This window comes from Schistocerca cancellata, chromosome 4 (genome assembly GCF_023864275.1).
Source record: "Schistocerca cancellata isolate TAMUIC-IGC-003103 chromosome 4, iqSchCanc2.1, whole genome shotgun sequence".
Taxonomy (NCBI): domain Eukaryota; kingdom Metazoa; phylum Arthropoda; class Insecta; order Orthoptera; family Acrididae; genus Schistocerca; species Schistocerca cancellata.
This window is the reverse complement of record NC_064629.1, coordinates 55334185-55349359: the sequence shown is the minus strand read 5'-3', so window position 1 is coordinate 55349359 and position 15175 is coordinate 55334185. Positions and strand designations below refer to the sequence as shown.

General features: G+C 38.4%; 1 protein-coding gene across 1 annotated transcript in view; it reads right to left on the bottom strand.

Moving 5' to 3' along the window:
* The window catches only part of LOC126183224 (uncharacterized), a 679892-nt gene that overhangs the window by 331678 nt on the left and 333039 nt on the right, over positions 1-15175 (bottom strand). The window contains exon 12 of the mRNA XM_049925008.1: positions 4821-5049. Coding sequence (XP_049780965.1) covers positions 4821-5049 — 229 coding nt within the window. The remainder of the gene's footprint in view (positions 1-4820; positions 5050-15175) is intronic.

The following is a 15175-nucleotide window of genomic DNA, read 5'->3' as shown; positions in this document are numbered from 1 at the left end:
AGACATTTATAGAGACTAGGTTTGGAGCATAGGACATATTATTAGTGTGTTATTCTTTCTGGTCCAGGTTTTTCTGAATCTTAGGTCAATCTGACAAGGGGATGGCATTCTGGCCCATTCCATTTTAATGGTTTGTCTCAATGAATCTTTTTGATTTTCTGTTCCATTACATTTAAATGGGCTGTGTTCAAAAATAATAAAGTGAAAAATTCAATTTCAGAATGGGAAGTTACATATCAGAACAGTCAATTAGTTGAAAGACATGCCAAAAAAGTGTGTTTCTCAAATTTGTAAACAGTTCACTTAAGTATTGTGTGGGATTTTGCATATCAAAGAGCACACACTGGGTCATGGCAATGGATGGTGAGGGATTGTATTCAATTTAAAAGGAGAACTTAAAATGAAGCCTGAATAAAAATGACAATATTAAGAGCTCAGTAAGCTGATTCTTACCAGAGTGGATGTGTGAGGTATGCTCTGTCGAGCTGGTGGGATTGGATATTTCATTTTGCTTCTCAGGGACGACAATGCCTACTGTTGTTTTGACAGCCAAATTTAAATGGATGCAAAATCTCCAAGACTTGTGATCTTTTACAGAAGCTCAAAATTTAGCACAGATATCAGTGCAAGATGCTTATAATAGGTGCCACAGCAAAACTTTGACTCAAAACCTGGCAGAAAATCCAACAACATTCTGGTCACATGTAAAGTTTGGTAGTGGCAAGACACACTCAATGTTTTCTCTACATGATAGCAATAGAAATACTATGGGTGACAGTGCTGTGAAAGCAGAGTTACTAAACACAGCCTTTCAAAATTTCTCCACCAAAGAATCCAAAGAAAATATTCCAGACTTCGAATCAAGAACAGCCGCCAACATGAATAATGTAGAAGTAGATATCTTCCTAGTAGTGAAGCAACTTAAATCACTTAACAAAAGCAAGTTTTTAGTCCACACTGTATATTAACTAGGTTCCTTTCAGAAAATGTTGATACAATAGCCCCATACTTAACAGTCATGTACAACTTTTCGCTCAACTGAAGATCCATACCCAAAGACTGGGAAGTTGTACGGGTCACACCAATATTCAAAAAAGATATTAGGAGTAATCCACTAAATTATATACCCTATCATTAATGTCAATATGCAGCAGGACTTCGAAACATATATTGTGTTTGGTGTTCAGACATTATGAATTACCTTGAAGACAATGGTCTTTTGACACACAGTCAATAGGAAACATCATTCTTGTGAAACACAACTAGCTCTTTACTCACACAAAGTGTTGAGTGCTATTCACAATGGATTTCAAATTGATTCTGTATTTCTAGATTTCCAGAAGGATTTTGACACTGTACCATACAAGCAGCTTGTAGCAAAATTGTGTGCTCAGTTATATGACTGGATTCATGATTTCCTTTTAGAGATCTCACAGTTTGCAGTAACTGACAGAAAGTCATTGAATAAAACAGAAGTGATTTCTGTCATTCCACAAGGTAGTGTCATAGGCCCTTTCCTGTTCCTTATCTATATAAATGATCTAGAAGACAATCTGAGCAGTTGTCTTAGGTTGTTTGCAGATGATGCTTTCATTTATTGACTAGCAAAGTCATCAGAAGATCAAAGAAATTGCAAAACAATTTAGAAAAGATATCTGTATGGCGCAAAAATTGGCAATTGACCCTAAATAATGACAAGTGTGAGGTCATCTGTATGAGTGCTAAAAGGAATCCATTGAACATTGGTTACATGATAAATTAGTCAAAGGTAAAGGCTGTAAATTCAGCTAAATACCTGGGAATTACAATTATGAACTACTTAAACTGTTAGGAACACACAGAAAATGTTGTGGGGAAGGCTAACCAAAGACTGTGTTTATTGTCATGACACTTAGAAAATGGAACAGATCTACTAAACAGATTGCCTACACTATGCTTGTCCATCCTCTTTTAGAATAGTGCTGCATGATGTGGGACATTTATCAGGTAGGATTGATGGAGTTCATAGAGAAAGTTCAAAGAAGGGACCATGTTTTGTATTATCACAAAATAGGGGAGAGGGTGTCACTGAAATGATACAGGACTTGGGGTGGACATCATTAAAACAAAGGCATTTTTCATTAGGGCAGTATCTTCTCATGAAATTTCAATTACCAACTTTCTCCTCCAAATGCGAAAATATTTTGTTGATGCTGACCTACATAGGGAGAAACGATCATCATAATAAAATAAGGGAAATCAGAGCTCGTACGGAAACATATATGTGTTTTTTTTTTTCTGTGTGCTGTATGAGATTGGAATAATAGGGAATAATTATGAAGATGGTTTGATGAACCCTCTGCCAGGCACTTAAATGTGGTTTGCAGAGCATTCATGTAGAGGTAGATGTGGCATCAGCTTATCATGATGTCCCCTTGAGTTAAACAGCAGCAGTTAATGTTTACCACAAAACTGAGGTTATTGCTGTAAGGCCAGTGTAAAAATTTTTGTTCGATATACAGCACAGAGGTGAAGAAATAACCTGTGAATTTGAGTTTCCCCTTGTACACAGTTATCTTGAAGCACACATGTATTTGAGACTGTGTTTCCTGTTTCTTAAATCTGGAAGTGCACATGCATTTGTGTTGGTTGAGATTGCATTACTGTTACCAGAATATGCATATCTTAAGGGACACATCTGCCTTTGAAATGATGGGGAAGTAAAACACAATGAATGATGTGACAGGGCTTGTCACAACCTGGTGACTCAGCAGGGAGGTATGTTTAAAGGAGAGAAGGCACTGCAAGTAGCATGTTATCATTGCTGGACCATCATTGATGTCATCATAGTCATTGTCATTGTTCAACACTTTCTTCTTCTTTATGGACAGAAAACGTAAGCTTGTATCCACTAAACTATTTTTACAAATAAAATTTTTATTTTGATTTTTAGTTACTTATTGTAATTCAAGGAAACAGAGAATCTTCATTTTGTATGCTGTAGAACTTGAAGCACCTGAGTGAGAACAGAAACACAATAAACACTAAAACACAATCAGCATTTGAGTAGGGAGAGCAGCACCCAATTTTCATTGCAAGGCATGGTGACAGCAAATTTGGACTGCTAGTGCTGATTTATCTAAACGACTGCAAACTATATATACAGCATCAATATTAATGGGTATCAGTTATGGTAAACTTGCCTTGCTCAACATTGGCACATTGTGAATGATTTATTGTAGTGCAATGAACTAATGGATGCAATTAATTTCAAAAATAGTCATACAAACAACTAATTTTTTTCACCTGTGCCTAGTAGAAAACTGTGAATAAAAGAAGTCAGTTCCTGTTCATAGGGTATCATTGAGTGGAACTCCAAGAGATGTTAATCTTTGCTTTCAGAAGAATATTGTTGTGGCCCTGGATTTAATTTGCAAGAGCGTTCACTACTTGCATACAAACTTATTGATTTGGCTATGATACAAATGCTTTTTCAGAAGTGAATATGAAAATAATACAATTACCCAAGAAGCAGTGCTTTACAGGTTCTGAACACTTTGTTGCTTTTGACATGTATGATGAATATGAGTGTTTTGATTACAATGAACTGTTTCTGTTTCAGTAAAACAAAGTGGTTGACTGTTACATTACAGATATATTATTCATACTGTATACAGTTCATCCACAAAATGCATCACTGTCATTTTGATCATATTAAGGCAGCCACAGCAGCAAAAACTTGGTTAATTGGTTAGAGGTGTCTGGTCTCAAATATTTACTCAAGTTGCTACAGCCTACTGTTTGCAATAGATGATATGCTAAAAAGTTTGAAGATGATTAAATTTGTTTATTTCCACTTGTGTGACAGCATAAAATGTCAAACAATTTGTGGTGCAAGACAAAGTTCACAGTGATTTTAGTGTATATGTGAGAATGTGATTTATTGTATAAATATGTAAAGAAATTTTTAAAGATAAAACTTAACCCAATAGTATTTTTGTTAGGATTTTTCTGTCTCATTCACTTTGTAGTATAATATCATGTTGCTGTCTCATTGATGTAACCATTAAACAGAGATAGAGATTGAGAGGAAATTTACTGAGGCAGTACAGTATTTTGAGAAATGAAATTTTCTGATGATGAGGAGAGAGATGTGGAAATACATTATGTTTTAGTACAGTGTTTGAAACAAACAGAGCAGAGAGAAGGGAAGAGACAGGAATAACAGAAATTTATGCAGTTCAGATATAGTTGATGTAATTTTTGCAGGTACTGTAGTTTTTGAATAAAGTGCCCTTTAATGTAATTCAAGGGAATCTTATGTGAAATACTGTAGTATTGACAAACATCATTGAGCCTGGTAGCATTTTACACAGTTCAGGTGAAGCCTATGCAGTTTTTTGGAAATATAATAGTACTGGCAATAGTTTTGGAGTATGCCACTATTTTACACAATTCAGATGAAGCTTACTTATTTTAAAGTAATTCTAGTTGTTCAGAATGAACATGGTGGATACATACTGACTGCCATTTTTCTTTTCTTTCTTTTTAAAGATGTCAGAAACATGATAGAATATATCACTGATAAGGGAGATGACATCATTGATGAGGGTGACAGTTCAATACCCCATTTATGTGCAAATTGGCTGCCGTCTTTGATTGCCACATCAGTGGTATCTTAAGATTCAGCCTGTATTTAAGAGCAAAGTGTGCTAGAATCACCATAGTCATACTACTTACAATGATTAAGCGACAATTAAATCTGAATATGTTAACATACAATTTAATATTTTTAACTGTTCCTCAAAATAATAGTTTTTAGAAAATAAACAGAAAGTTACCTTCCAACTGTTGGTGGTATGTTGTATCATTGATATATGTACAGAATATCACACGACCATGGACTTTTGCAATTATTTCTATGTGAACAGCTTGTCTTTGCTTGAGCACAGGAGATGGTTTTAATTCCTTTAAGAGCTCATAAATTCTTGGAATTGACAACATATTTGTACTCGTCTTAATAAGTTGCTGTTTCAGACTTTCTTCAACACCTTCAATCTTTAAGTATATCTATAAGAAGAACAAAGATAAAGAATGCATCTTAACTGTCTGGTTATCAGAAAAAGTTTATTTCATTTTGAACCACAAAATAATTCATGAGAGAAATTTATTCTTCATATATGTAATTTATAAGTGGTCAGAAAATGCATGTTATATTGTGAGCTGAGGAGAAAAATAAAGTAAAACAAAGTCAACTAGTAGATTAATTTAAAAATAACAGAGATTAATGGAGGCAATAAACTCTTGCATTCCTTCAGCAAGAAAATAAGGAGAACAGTTAATTATAGGAAACATTCCATTTTAACATGGACCTGTAATCATAATTCCACTTCAAATCAACAATGTATTAGCATAACTGAGACATAAACAACAACCAAGTTCTTAACATCAACCTAGAATTAAATCCTGAACCTTTGTTTTCATTATATGACACCCATCTGGACACAAAACTAGACAAAATAATATATGAGGTCACAATACAGAGAATAATTATGAGCATTATTTACAAAAAATTGAAAGCTAGAATTTTAAAGTAAAATAATTTCACTATAAAGCCTATATCTGTGTTCCATTTCTTGATCTCTGAAAACAAAGTTAACCTTGGTGAAGGGTTTTTGAGGTCTGGAAGTATGTCCAATTTCTATATGTGTGTTTATGTGTTTTGCATCTTTTCTCCAAATAAACTGTGTAAATCATCTAAAACTTGCACAGCAAATATTGTGGAAATGGAAAGTGTTATTTATGTGCAGTTTTCACAAAACGGATTGGTAGTCAGGGTCTCATATTGTTAGCCAGTCAACAGATTGTAATAATACTTAGAAAGTGTATTTTTTGTGCAAACATTCACTTTTTTTAATGGAAGAATGTTACTGACATTAACAAACTAAAAGTACAGTAAATCAGAATGTCAGTGGTGTTTGTTCCAGGATTCCAGAGTGAGTCATTTACATGATATCATATTTTTAAAAGTTCCTACGCCAGCACTTGTAAAATACCTGTGATAGCACATACTAAAGCTTAACATAAGTGCATACAATGATCATGTGGATTCTGACTAGTAACAAGACAACTGAGCATCATAACTTCTGTTTCAAATTACCACCGGCTGTGGCAAGACCCGCTTCCAGTCTGGTATGGAATAACTGCTGCATACATGCTAGCATTTCAGCGGAAATGTCTGAGAAGCTTGCAGTAATGCATCATTGCATATCATCAAGGATAGTTGGTATGTCCATGTAAACAGCATCTTTCAGCTTCCCCACTGAAAAAGATCTGCAGGCGTCAAATCTGGGGAACTGGCTGGCTAGGTACAGGTCCTCTGCATCCAGTCAAACATTTTGGAAGCAATTTGTGAAAACATGCTGTAGTACTTCAGTCAATATGAGCTAGACATCCTTCATATTGAAATGATAATTAAATCAAGACCCTAAGCTGCTGACAGGCATTGATATACATCAACAGGGACAGTTGAAAATGTGTGCCCTGACCAGGACTCAAACCCGGGATCTCCTGCTTACATGGCAGGTGCTCTATCCATCTGAGCCACTGAGGGCACAGAGGATAGTGTGACTGCAGGGATTTGTCCCTTGCATGCTCCCCATGGGACCCACATTCCCAACTTAATGTCCACACACTACATTCATAGTGCCCCTGCCCACTACACTCATTACTCGGGGCAGACAATCTTACCAGCCATTGACCTTCTTCTTCTGTGCTGGATGCACATGCATTGCCTGAACTCTTACGGGATTCAGTAAGATTGTTTGCCACGAGTAATGAGTGTAGTGGGCAGGAGCACTATGAATGTAGTGTGTGGATATTAAGCTGGGAATGGGGGTCTCACGGGGAACGTGTGAAGGGTAAATCCCTGCAGTCACACTATCCTCTATGCCCTCAGTGGCTCAGATGGATGGAACATCTGCCATATAAGCAGGAGATCCCAGGTTCGAGTCCCAGTTGGGGCACACATTGTCAACTGTCCCCATTGATGTATATCAAGGCCTGTCTACAGCTTACGGTCTTGACTTAATTATCATTTTATTCTAAGAGAACTGCATGGTCAACAATGGTATCTGTTCTTTTGGACATGTCTGAAGGAACAGATACCATCTTCATATCCTTCATGTTGGTACCACAGGTTCCCTCTAGTCTGCAGAGGAACATCTTCTAACATTAGTAGAAGATGGTCTATTAGGAGGCTGCGATACTTGTGCAAACTCAGTGTTATGTCTATGAAAAATGGGCCTATGAGCTGAAGGTTCACTACCCCACACCACACGTTTATCACTGTCAGACACCACATGTTTAAACTCCATGGATGCTGACATTACACCTGATGAAGTCATCATAGATTGCCAATGGACCAACAGCGCATGTTTTTGTGGTTTACTTGGCCTTGATTGGTAAATGTGGCTTCATCACTAAACAAGATATACGATACATCTGGAGTATCCTGTCTTAATGCCCAGTGAGGGAAGTTAACACTGTTCTCATAACTGTTTCCATGAAGCTCTTGATGGAGAGAGATGTGATAAGCATGGAACCTATGTTGGTGGAGAATACGTAGGACACTTGCCTGACTCACGCCCCTTCCTCATGCAGTTGTGCAGGAAGTAACGTGTGCATCAAGTGCAACAGCAGCAAGAGTATTAATTCTCTTCTATTGTCACTCATTTCCTTCTGTTATGTTGTCTAAGTGTTACCACTATCACTTTCATGTAACTGGTTGAAGAGGTTGATAAATATTTGATGAGATGGTTGATGTCTATTGAGATATCTTGCCATATACACTGTACAAAAACAAACTAGATTCTTCCTGCACTCTCCATATATCTTGATCATTTTCTGAATTGGTAAATCCCATTGTCTACTCACAACCTACTTCTTCAATTGTCACACACCAACTGACTAGCAAGTCGCAGTGCATCAAGGAATACAAAAGCACATTGTAAGCAACCATAACAACATTGTACCTACCATTTACACAGGTTGAATGGCAGAAACAAATGTCAGTGTGGAAAATTTTCAAAATCCTATAACTCATAAATGACTCACACTAGAATCTTACAATGAACACCACTGACATTCTAATTTACCCTAATTTTAGTTTGTTAATGTCAATAGGCATTATTCCATTGGAAAAATGTTGTAGTGGCCCCTTATCAGTTACAAGGCCCGCACAACACACAAGCAAGGTGGGCTGCTGACCTCCCTTCAAGAGCTCAGATCAAAACATTGACATTGGATGTAAACATCAACAGACTTTCCACATAAACATGGAACTACTTATTGAAAAGCCATGTGACAGAAATCCACCAACTGGAACTAATGTGACTACGTGTAGCACTCCACCGAATCAGTGTTATAAGCACATTGGCAGAGGCAAACGGACAGTGTGTACCCACAGCTAGGACAGCTCTGGTCAGTACCTATGCCAGCTCTAGCCTACTAGACACTTGCTATAGCCTTCAGTAGAAAGTTGTATCTTTTTAATTGTGTAGAGTAGTATTTTCGCTATTATTTTCTTTTCACTGTCTTGTATTCTTATCTGGACTTGTTGTGCTTCTTGATGTTCTTGCATTTGGAAATTAGTGCACACCAAGAAGGCATTTTAGTTAAAATAAAGTGTGTTCAAACTTGATCATTAGTTCTTTCTTGCTGAACACAGGACGCTACAGTTATTGGCGCCAAGGATGGGATTTTCATTTTCAGATGAAATGGCCTCCTTAGAGGAATTTCTCAGTGCTTGATTGAAACTCTGCAGCAGACTCTGGCACCACTCACACAATCAGAACATTGCTCTCACTCCCCAGCATTGCAAGATGTAGTTCATAGAGTTGATTCCATCACGTGTAAACTGAAGACTTTGCACGGGGCTCCACTAACATTTCCGGTTTTCAATAGGTCTGTCAAACCATGGTGAAATTATGTCAAATGATTGAAACAAAATTTACTAGCACATGGGATCCATGATGAAAATCAAAGTTGAGTTTTTTTTAAATTTTTTTATAGCAACAGTCGGTCAACTTGTGTATCATTGAATTCAACAACTGAACCCTGAGCAGTCACCTTGAGATCTTTTGTTTGCCTGTATTGAGGGCTGCCTTTTACTTTGATGCACAAATACATGCCAACTCCACCTGTCAGACTTTCTTTTCTTGTGAAAAGTCCCCAGGTCAGATGTTTTGGGAAAGGATTACGATGCTCCATGGTCTCTCCCCCAATTTCAAATTCCGGTGTGCCATTGTTGCCTGCAAGCAGTCTGATACAGCTCTTCACTGATTTGTGTTATGGTGGTGTTTCACGCAACAGATGAGGGTCTTTGGGCTGATATTTAGAAGTTACAGGACCCATCCCTCGACACCCGTCTGCTGATAATTTGTGCATTTGAAGAGTCTCATCCACTACAACTGCTGTATTTGATCCGGCTGCTTTCACGGCACACCAGTTGCCTACCACTGAGCAGGAGTGTCTATTCGTAAATCATGAGATATAAAGTCTTTCACCAATTTTCCATCATGTCCCTACTGTTTCTGGACTCACCAATGGTTGGAGTACCCCCACTAGCGAGTGAGGTGCATGACTTGCAGCCAAACGGGCCATATCACCATTGTGTGTCAGGCTTTGCTGAAACAATGCATAGATGTCATGCTTCCTGGGGATGCACAGCTTGTCACAAATCATCACTGCAGGATGTGGACACCTTGCATTCCACTGACAGACAAATATTCTCCATCATTCCCCAGTCAGGAGCTCGTTTCCTCCTTACCTTGGAGGTCATCTATATTCCTGTGGTCTTCCAAATTGACACGGCACATTCCATTTCTATAGTGGATGATGCCACATACCAACACTTGGGCTCACCAGCTTTGTCTCCATACACTTGCACCTTGTGTAGTTTCAGTAATCACCATATATTAGTCGAGGACATTTTTTCAACACAAATCTCCTACAACAGTCATTCCTTCACTGCTTAGTTTTTGGTGGTTAGCTCTCCTGGTGCTACTAACCTTCTGGGTGTGTACATTTTTGGTTGTCTGGGTTTGTCAGTGCAGGACAAGGTACAGGCAGTTTTGATGCCCTCCTTGGATACCCTTCTCATCCCATTGCTCAGCAAATACATGATGTTGTTCTCGTCCTCCACACTAGGGGTGAATGGTTTCACTGTGCAAGTTCAGCTTCTTCCCTCTGCTGTCCTTTGTTTTTTTAAGGCCTGCCCAATTCCCTTTGCTCTCCAAGAAAGGCTCCAGGTGGAACTTTTCCACTTACAAGATGAAGGCATCATTTCTCCCATTGCACACAGTCTCTGGGTGACATCTGTTACGTTAGTCAAAAAGCCAAACAGTGCTTTACTAGTAGACACTAGTTGTAGCCCTTAGTGGAAAGATGTTTCTTTGTAATTGTATAGAGTACTATTTTGGTTATTACTTTCTTTTCACTGTCTCGTACTCTTATATGGCTTTTGCCACAACCAGAATTGTTGTGCTTCTTGTTGCTCTTGCGTTTGGAAATAAGTGCATGCCAAAAAGTTGTTTCACTTAAAATGAAGTGTGTTCCAACTTGATCGTTAGTTCTTTCCTGCCGACCGCAGGACACTACAAAAAAAGGGTGTGTTTGCAACAAAAATACACTTCCTAAGTATTATTACAATCTGTTGATTTACTAAAAGTACAAGCCCCTGGCTATCAATCCATTCTATGAAAACCGCACATCAATAGCACTTTCCATTTCCGCAATATTTGTGGTGCAAGTTTTTAGGTTGTTCACCCTGTATAGTTGGTTACTCTTGAACTGGATTTTGAATGACCTGCTCCTTCAGTAAAATCTTCCTAAACACATGGAAATAAAATGAATGGATCAATGGGAATGAAATCACTGACAATGCAATGACATAAAAATGAAATCAGTAAAAACCGCCCAAGAAAGGAAGAGTAGAGTTTAATGTTCCATTGATAGTGAGGTCATCACAGTGCTACAATGTTGTAATATATGTCACCTGAAGATTTGACTTTAATGCTACAAAACTGGTAGTGGTACAGTAATAAAGGATATGGCTGAAGTGGTTATTAATACCCAAGATCATTACAGATGGACCACAAACCCAGATTACAAATGGGTGGGGAATGAAATCACCCCCCCCCCCCCCATGTCCTTATCAAAGAAGCAATCCCAGCCTGGACTATTTTAGGGAAATTATGGAAAACCTAAAACTGGATTGCCAGGTGGAGGTTTGAACTGCCATTCTTCCAAATGTGAGCCCAGTGTGCGAACCACTACATCAGCTTGAGCAGTACAAACTGTTCAGATACACTGAGCATGTAATATAATAACTATGTAGTGGAACTGAAACTTGTGCCAGGCTAGGAAAGAAATGTAGTTTTACAGCTTATATGAAGTTGTGTTAACCATTAGGTTATGTGAGCACATGTTTAGGTCATATCCAAACTTTTGGTTTTGCTGGTGCTTCCACACACATTTCCTGACACTACTACCAGAAATCCTTCCATGGTTTATTTATGAATGGCACCACTGGGGAAATGGGGTTGGTGAAGTTCTGTGGTGTTCTCAGCCTTGAGGAGTATATAGAAAATGAATTAAAGGAAATGAAATTTGTGGATTGGTGGAGATGAAATGAATGAAGATTCAGTGACATAAAGTGAAGCCAGTAGAAACCAGTCATGTATGCTCAACCTGCTACATAATGAATATGTAGTGACAATCAATAATTTGTGCCGACCCAGGAAGCAAACCTGGATTTCATGTTTATCAGCAGTGGTTTGCACTGAATTCATGTCATGTGCATATTTAGTTGAGCATTGAAATGGTTTTGAAACACTCATCAGCATTAGTTGCCTCACCTGTTGGGAGTGAAGATAACATGTTTGGGGGATATGATAAGGTTCAGTGAACTTGTTTTGTAATTAATGGTAGCTCCATCATTAGGCAGGTAATGGAGCCCCTTAGTTAGTTGCCAAATGCAGAAGAAAATTTAATGAGCATTCACTCAGTGTGCTTATCAGGTGATCTAATCCAAGATGTAAATGAGGCTCTGCTAGCATTTATTGGATCTGCAAGATGTAGCCACAACAATTCATGAGTCATGTCAGATTGTGTCCCTCTTATTGGAAACTGGATTAAGGAGTTATATCATGAAATCCATTGATTCTATGATGAACCAGGAAGAAGACATCTCGACCTACACCAATGATAGCAGAATTTTAAAACATCTTTCTGGATAAGTATGAGTGAGATACATTATTGTCATCAAAATTTGTTTTAACTGATCTTTTTTAAAGGAGTAAGAAGTCTTCTTTTATGAATAGGTTTTTATTGTCCTGATCAGTCTGTCATGTGATATGCACATCTTACTTCATTGATTACAAGCAGATGTGATGGCACATGTTGTGCTGTGCCATTAACCATTTGTGCTTCTCTCTGTTTTCTTCTTTGCATTTTTCTACTGCAGCATGATATCTCTGTTCTTCAGAATGTTACTCTTTGACAAATGTTCCGGGAAAGTCAAACGGCATAATACTTGCTACCATATACATCTTGGAAATGACCAGAATGAGAAAATCTGAGGAATTAGAGCTAATGCAGATGCTTATTGACAGTCATTCATAACCATGTACCATTCACAAATAGAACAGGGAAGGTGGGGTTCAGATAGTAATTCCAGAAGTACCCTCTGCCACAACTTGTAAGTGGCTTGTGGAGTAGAGATGCAGATGTAGATGTAAATACTTCATCTCCAGCTTAGTCAGCAGAGGGCATATGTTCCCTGGTTGTCAGTAATGATGGTACATTACTTTTGATTATCTAAAAAGCCCTCTTGGAACCTCTTCTTCATCAGGATGTTGTGCTCATGCATATGAACTACATATAAACCCACTGGATTTGATGCTGAGGTAGTGTAATCCATATACTAGTACCACTAGCATCTTTAGAGTACTGGTGTATGTGAATTTATCCTGCCAAGTACTTTTGCTGATGTTTCTGAGGCACAATTGGTAGAACGTTTCAAGAATTTTAGTGCTTTGCCAGAAAGTTGCCCTTGTCTCATATATATATCTCATATCATGGTTATTAAGCACTCCCAGATGTATGTGGATTTTGACATCAATGTTAGCCTTCATAGATAGAAAACTTGTCACTCATGGAAAGGAGTCAACATTCTGTATGAGTCGTCATCTACCTGTTATGTTAGGTGCTTCATCACCAATAGTTTGTAGATATTAGAGTTTGGCACTCCCAGTGTTTAACTTACATCCGGCATAAGTTATGGCTTTGTTAATGTATTGTGAAATGTCTACAGTGCTTCCTTAGGTTGTGTATGAATGATATTCTCATTAGCACACAGAATCTCTATGGTTTATCTTATTTGCCTTAAAGTATATTGTAATTGAGTTTATTGACCTTTATCTTACACCATACAGCCAGTTCATACTTGCATAAAATATACAAATATTGATGGAATAACCTCATCATCTCCATGGTAGCAGAAAGGTGTCCCTATGACATACACTCTGTGAAATTGTTTGTGGAAACATCTGTGGTTAAATTTGAGTTTGGCTATTACAGAGGTGAGGTGCCTAGCCAATGAATTTGTATGAGACTTCATGGAATAGGGGACCGGTGGGTAATCTGTTGCGTACTTCTTGCCCTTTCCTTGTTGCTTCCTTCTGTTCTTGTTGCCAGTGTTCTGTGATGTGTCTGTGTAGGACATGTTGGTAATCCATACTTGAGATAGCTGCCCAGGTGGTTTGCCCTGTCAGAGCAACTTACTTGTCAAGGCAGTTGACAGCTTCATTGCTAGTAATTCCACAGTGTGATTTCACCCAAGCAACATTAACAGAATAGCCTTCTTCACATGACAATTTCAACTCTTCGATAATCTTATACGACTGGGTTTTTGGTCAAACGGGTGCTAAAATTTTTAAATATTCTTAGAGCAGGTAAAGAGTCAGTGAACAGGAAATAAAGACATGCTGTCATATTTGAGCAGAGAATTCTACGGTTATGATGGTTGACATTGCTGGTATGAGGGCATTCAATAAGTAATGCAAGACATTTTTATTCTGAAAGGAGGTTTGCTCTATTCAGGATGCCAATACACCATATTATTCCCTACCTTTAGGCTACAAAACCATATTTTTAACATCAACTCTGTTCAATGTAATGGCCTTATGCCACATTACTGGGAGGGCCTGTGTGCTCACACGGTACCACTCTACGTACCAACATTGGAACCGACATATTTTTGCATCAATAGCCTCCCCATCACCCAGGTACTGCTTCCTGTGCAGTGTATCCTTCATTGGGCCAAGCAGATCGAAGTTGGAAGTTGCAAGATCTGTGCTGTATGGTGGATGAAGAAGAACAGTTCAGGGAAGTACTGTGAGCTCCTCACTTGTGTGAGGCCTTGCATTGTCATGCAGAAGAATTTGGTTTGAATTACTGTGGTGATGAACTCTTTGATGTCATTTCCTCAATTTCCTGATGGTAGCACAGTACAATTCAGAGCTGATTGTTGCACCATGAGGGAGGCCATCATGCAAAATAACCCATTCAGATTCCCAGAAGAACCCTGCCATGACTTTACAGCTGAAGGTGTGGTTTTAAACATTTTCTTTGGAGGAGAGGTGATGTGGTGCCATTTTGTTGCAGGTTTGAAGTGATGAACCCACGCTTCATCACCTGCAATGACGTTTGACAAGAAATTGTCATGAACAGCTTTGCAATACACAAGCAATTTCACATAGATAGTCCTTCTTTGCTCTTTATGGTCTTCTGTTAGGTGGAAAGGAACCCAGGAGGTACACACCTTTGAGTATCCCAATTGGAGGATTATTGTGCCAACACTGCCAACAGAGATGTCCAGTTGTGTAGTGGGGTACTTGTTTGTGAGCCACCAGACACCACAAATGAGAGTGTCCACACATTCCAACACCACATATTGGACAGGTTTGCATAACCTCGTTGTGATGATGACAGACACGTCGACTGACGATTCACCATGCATTTGTTCATTGCCGAGTCTCCGTAGGCATTCTGCGAGGGCCTGTGAATATCTGAAGTGCTTTGGTTTTCTGCCAAGAGAAACTTAATGACAGCTCTCTGCTTGGAATGCACCTCT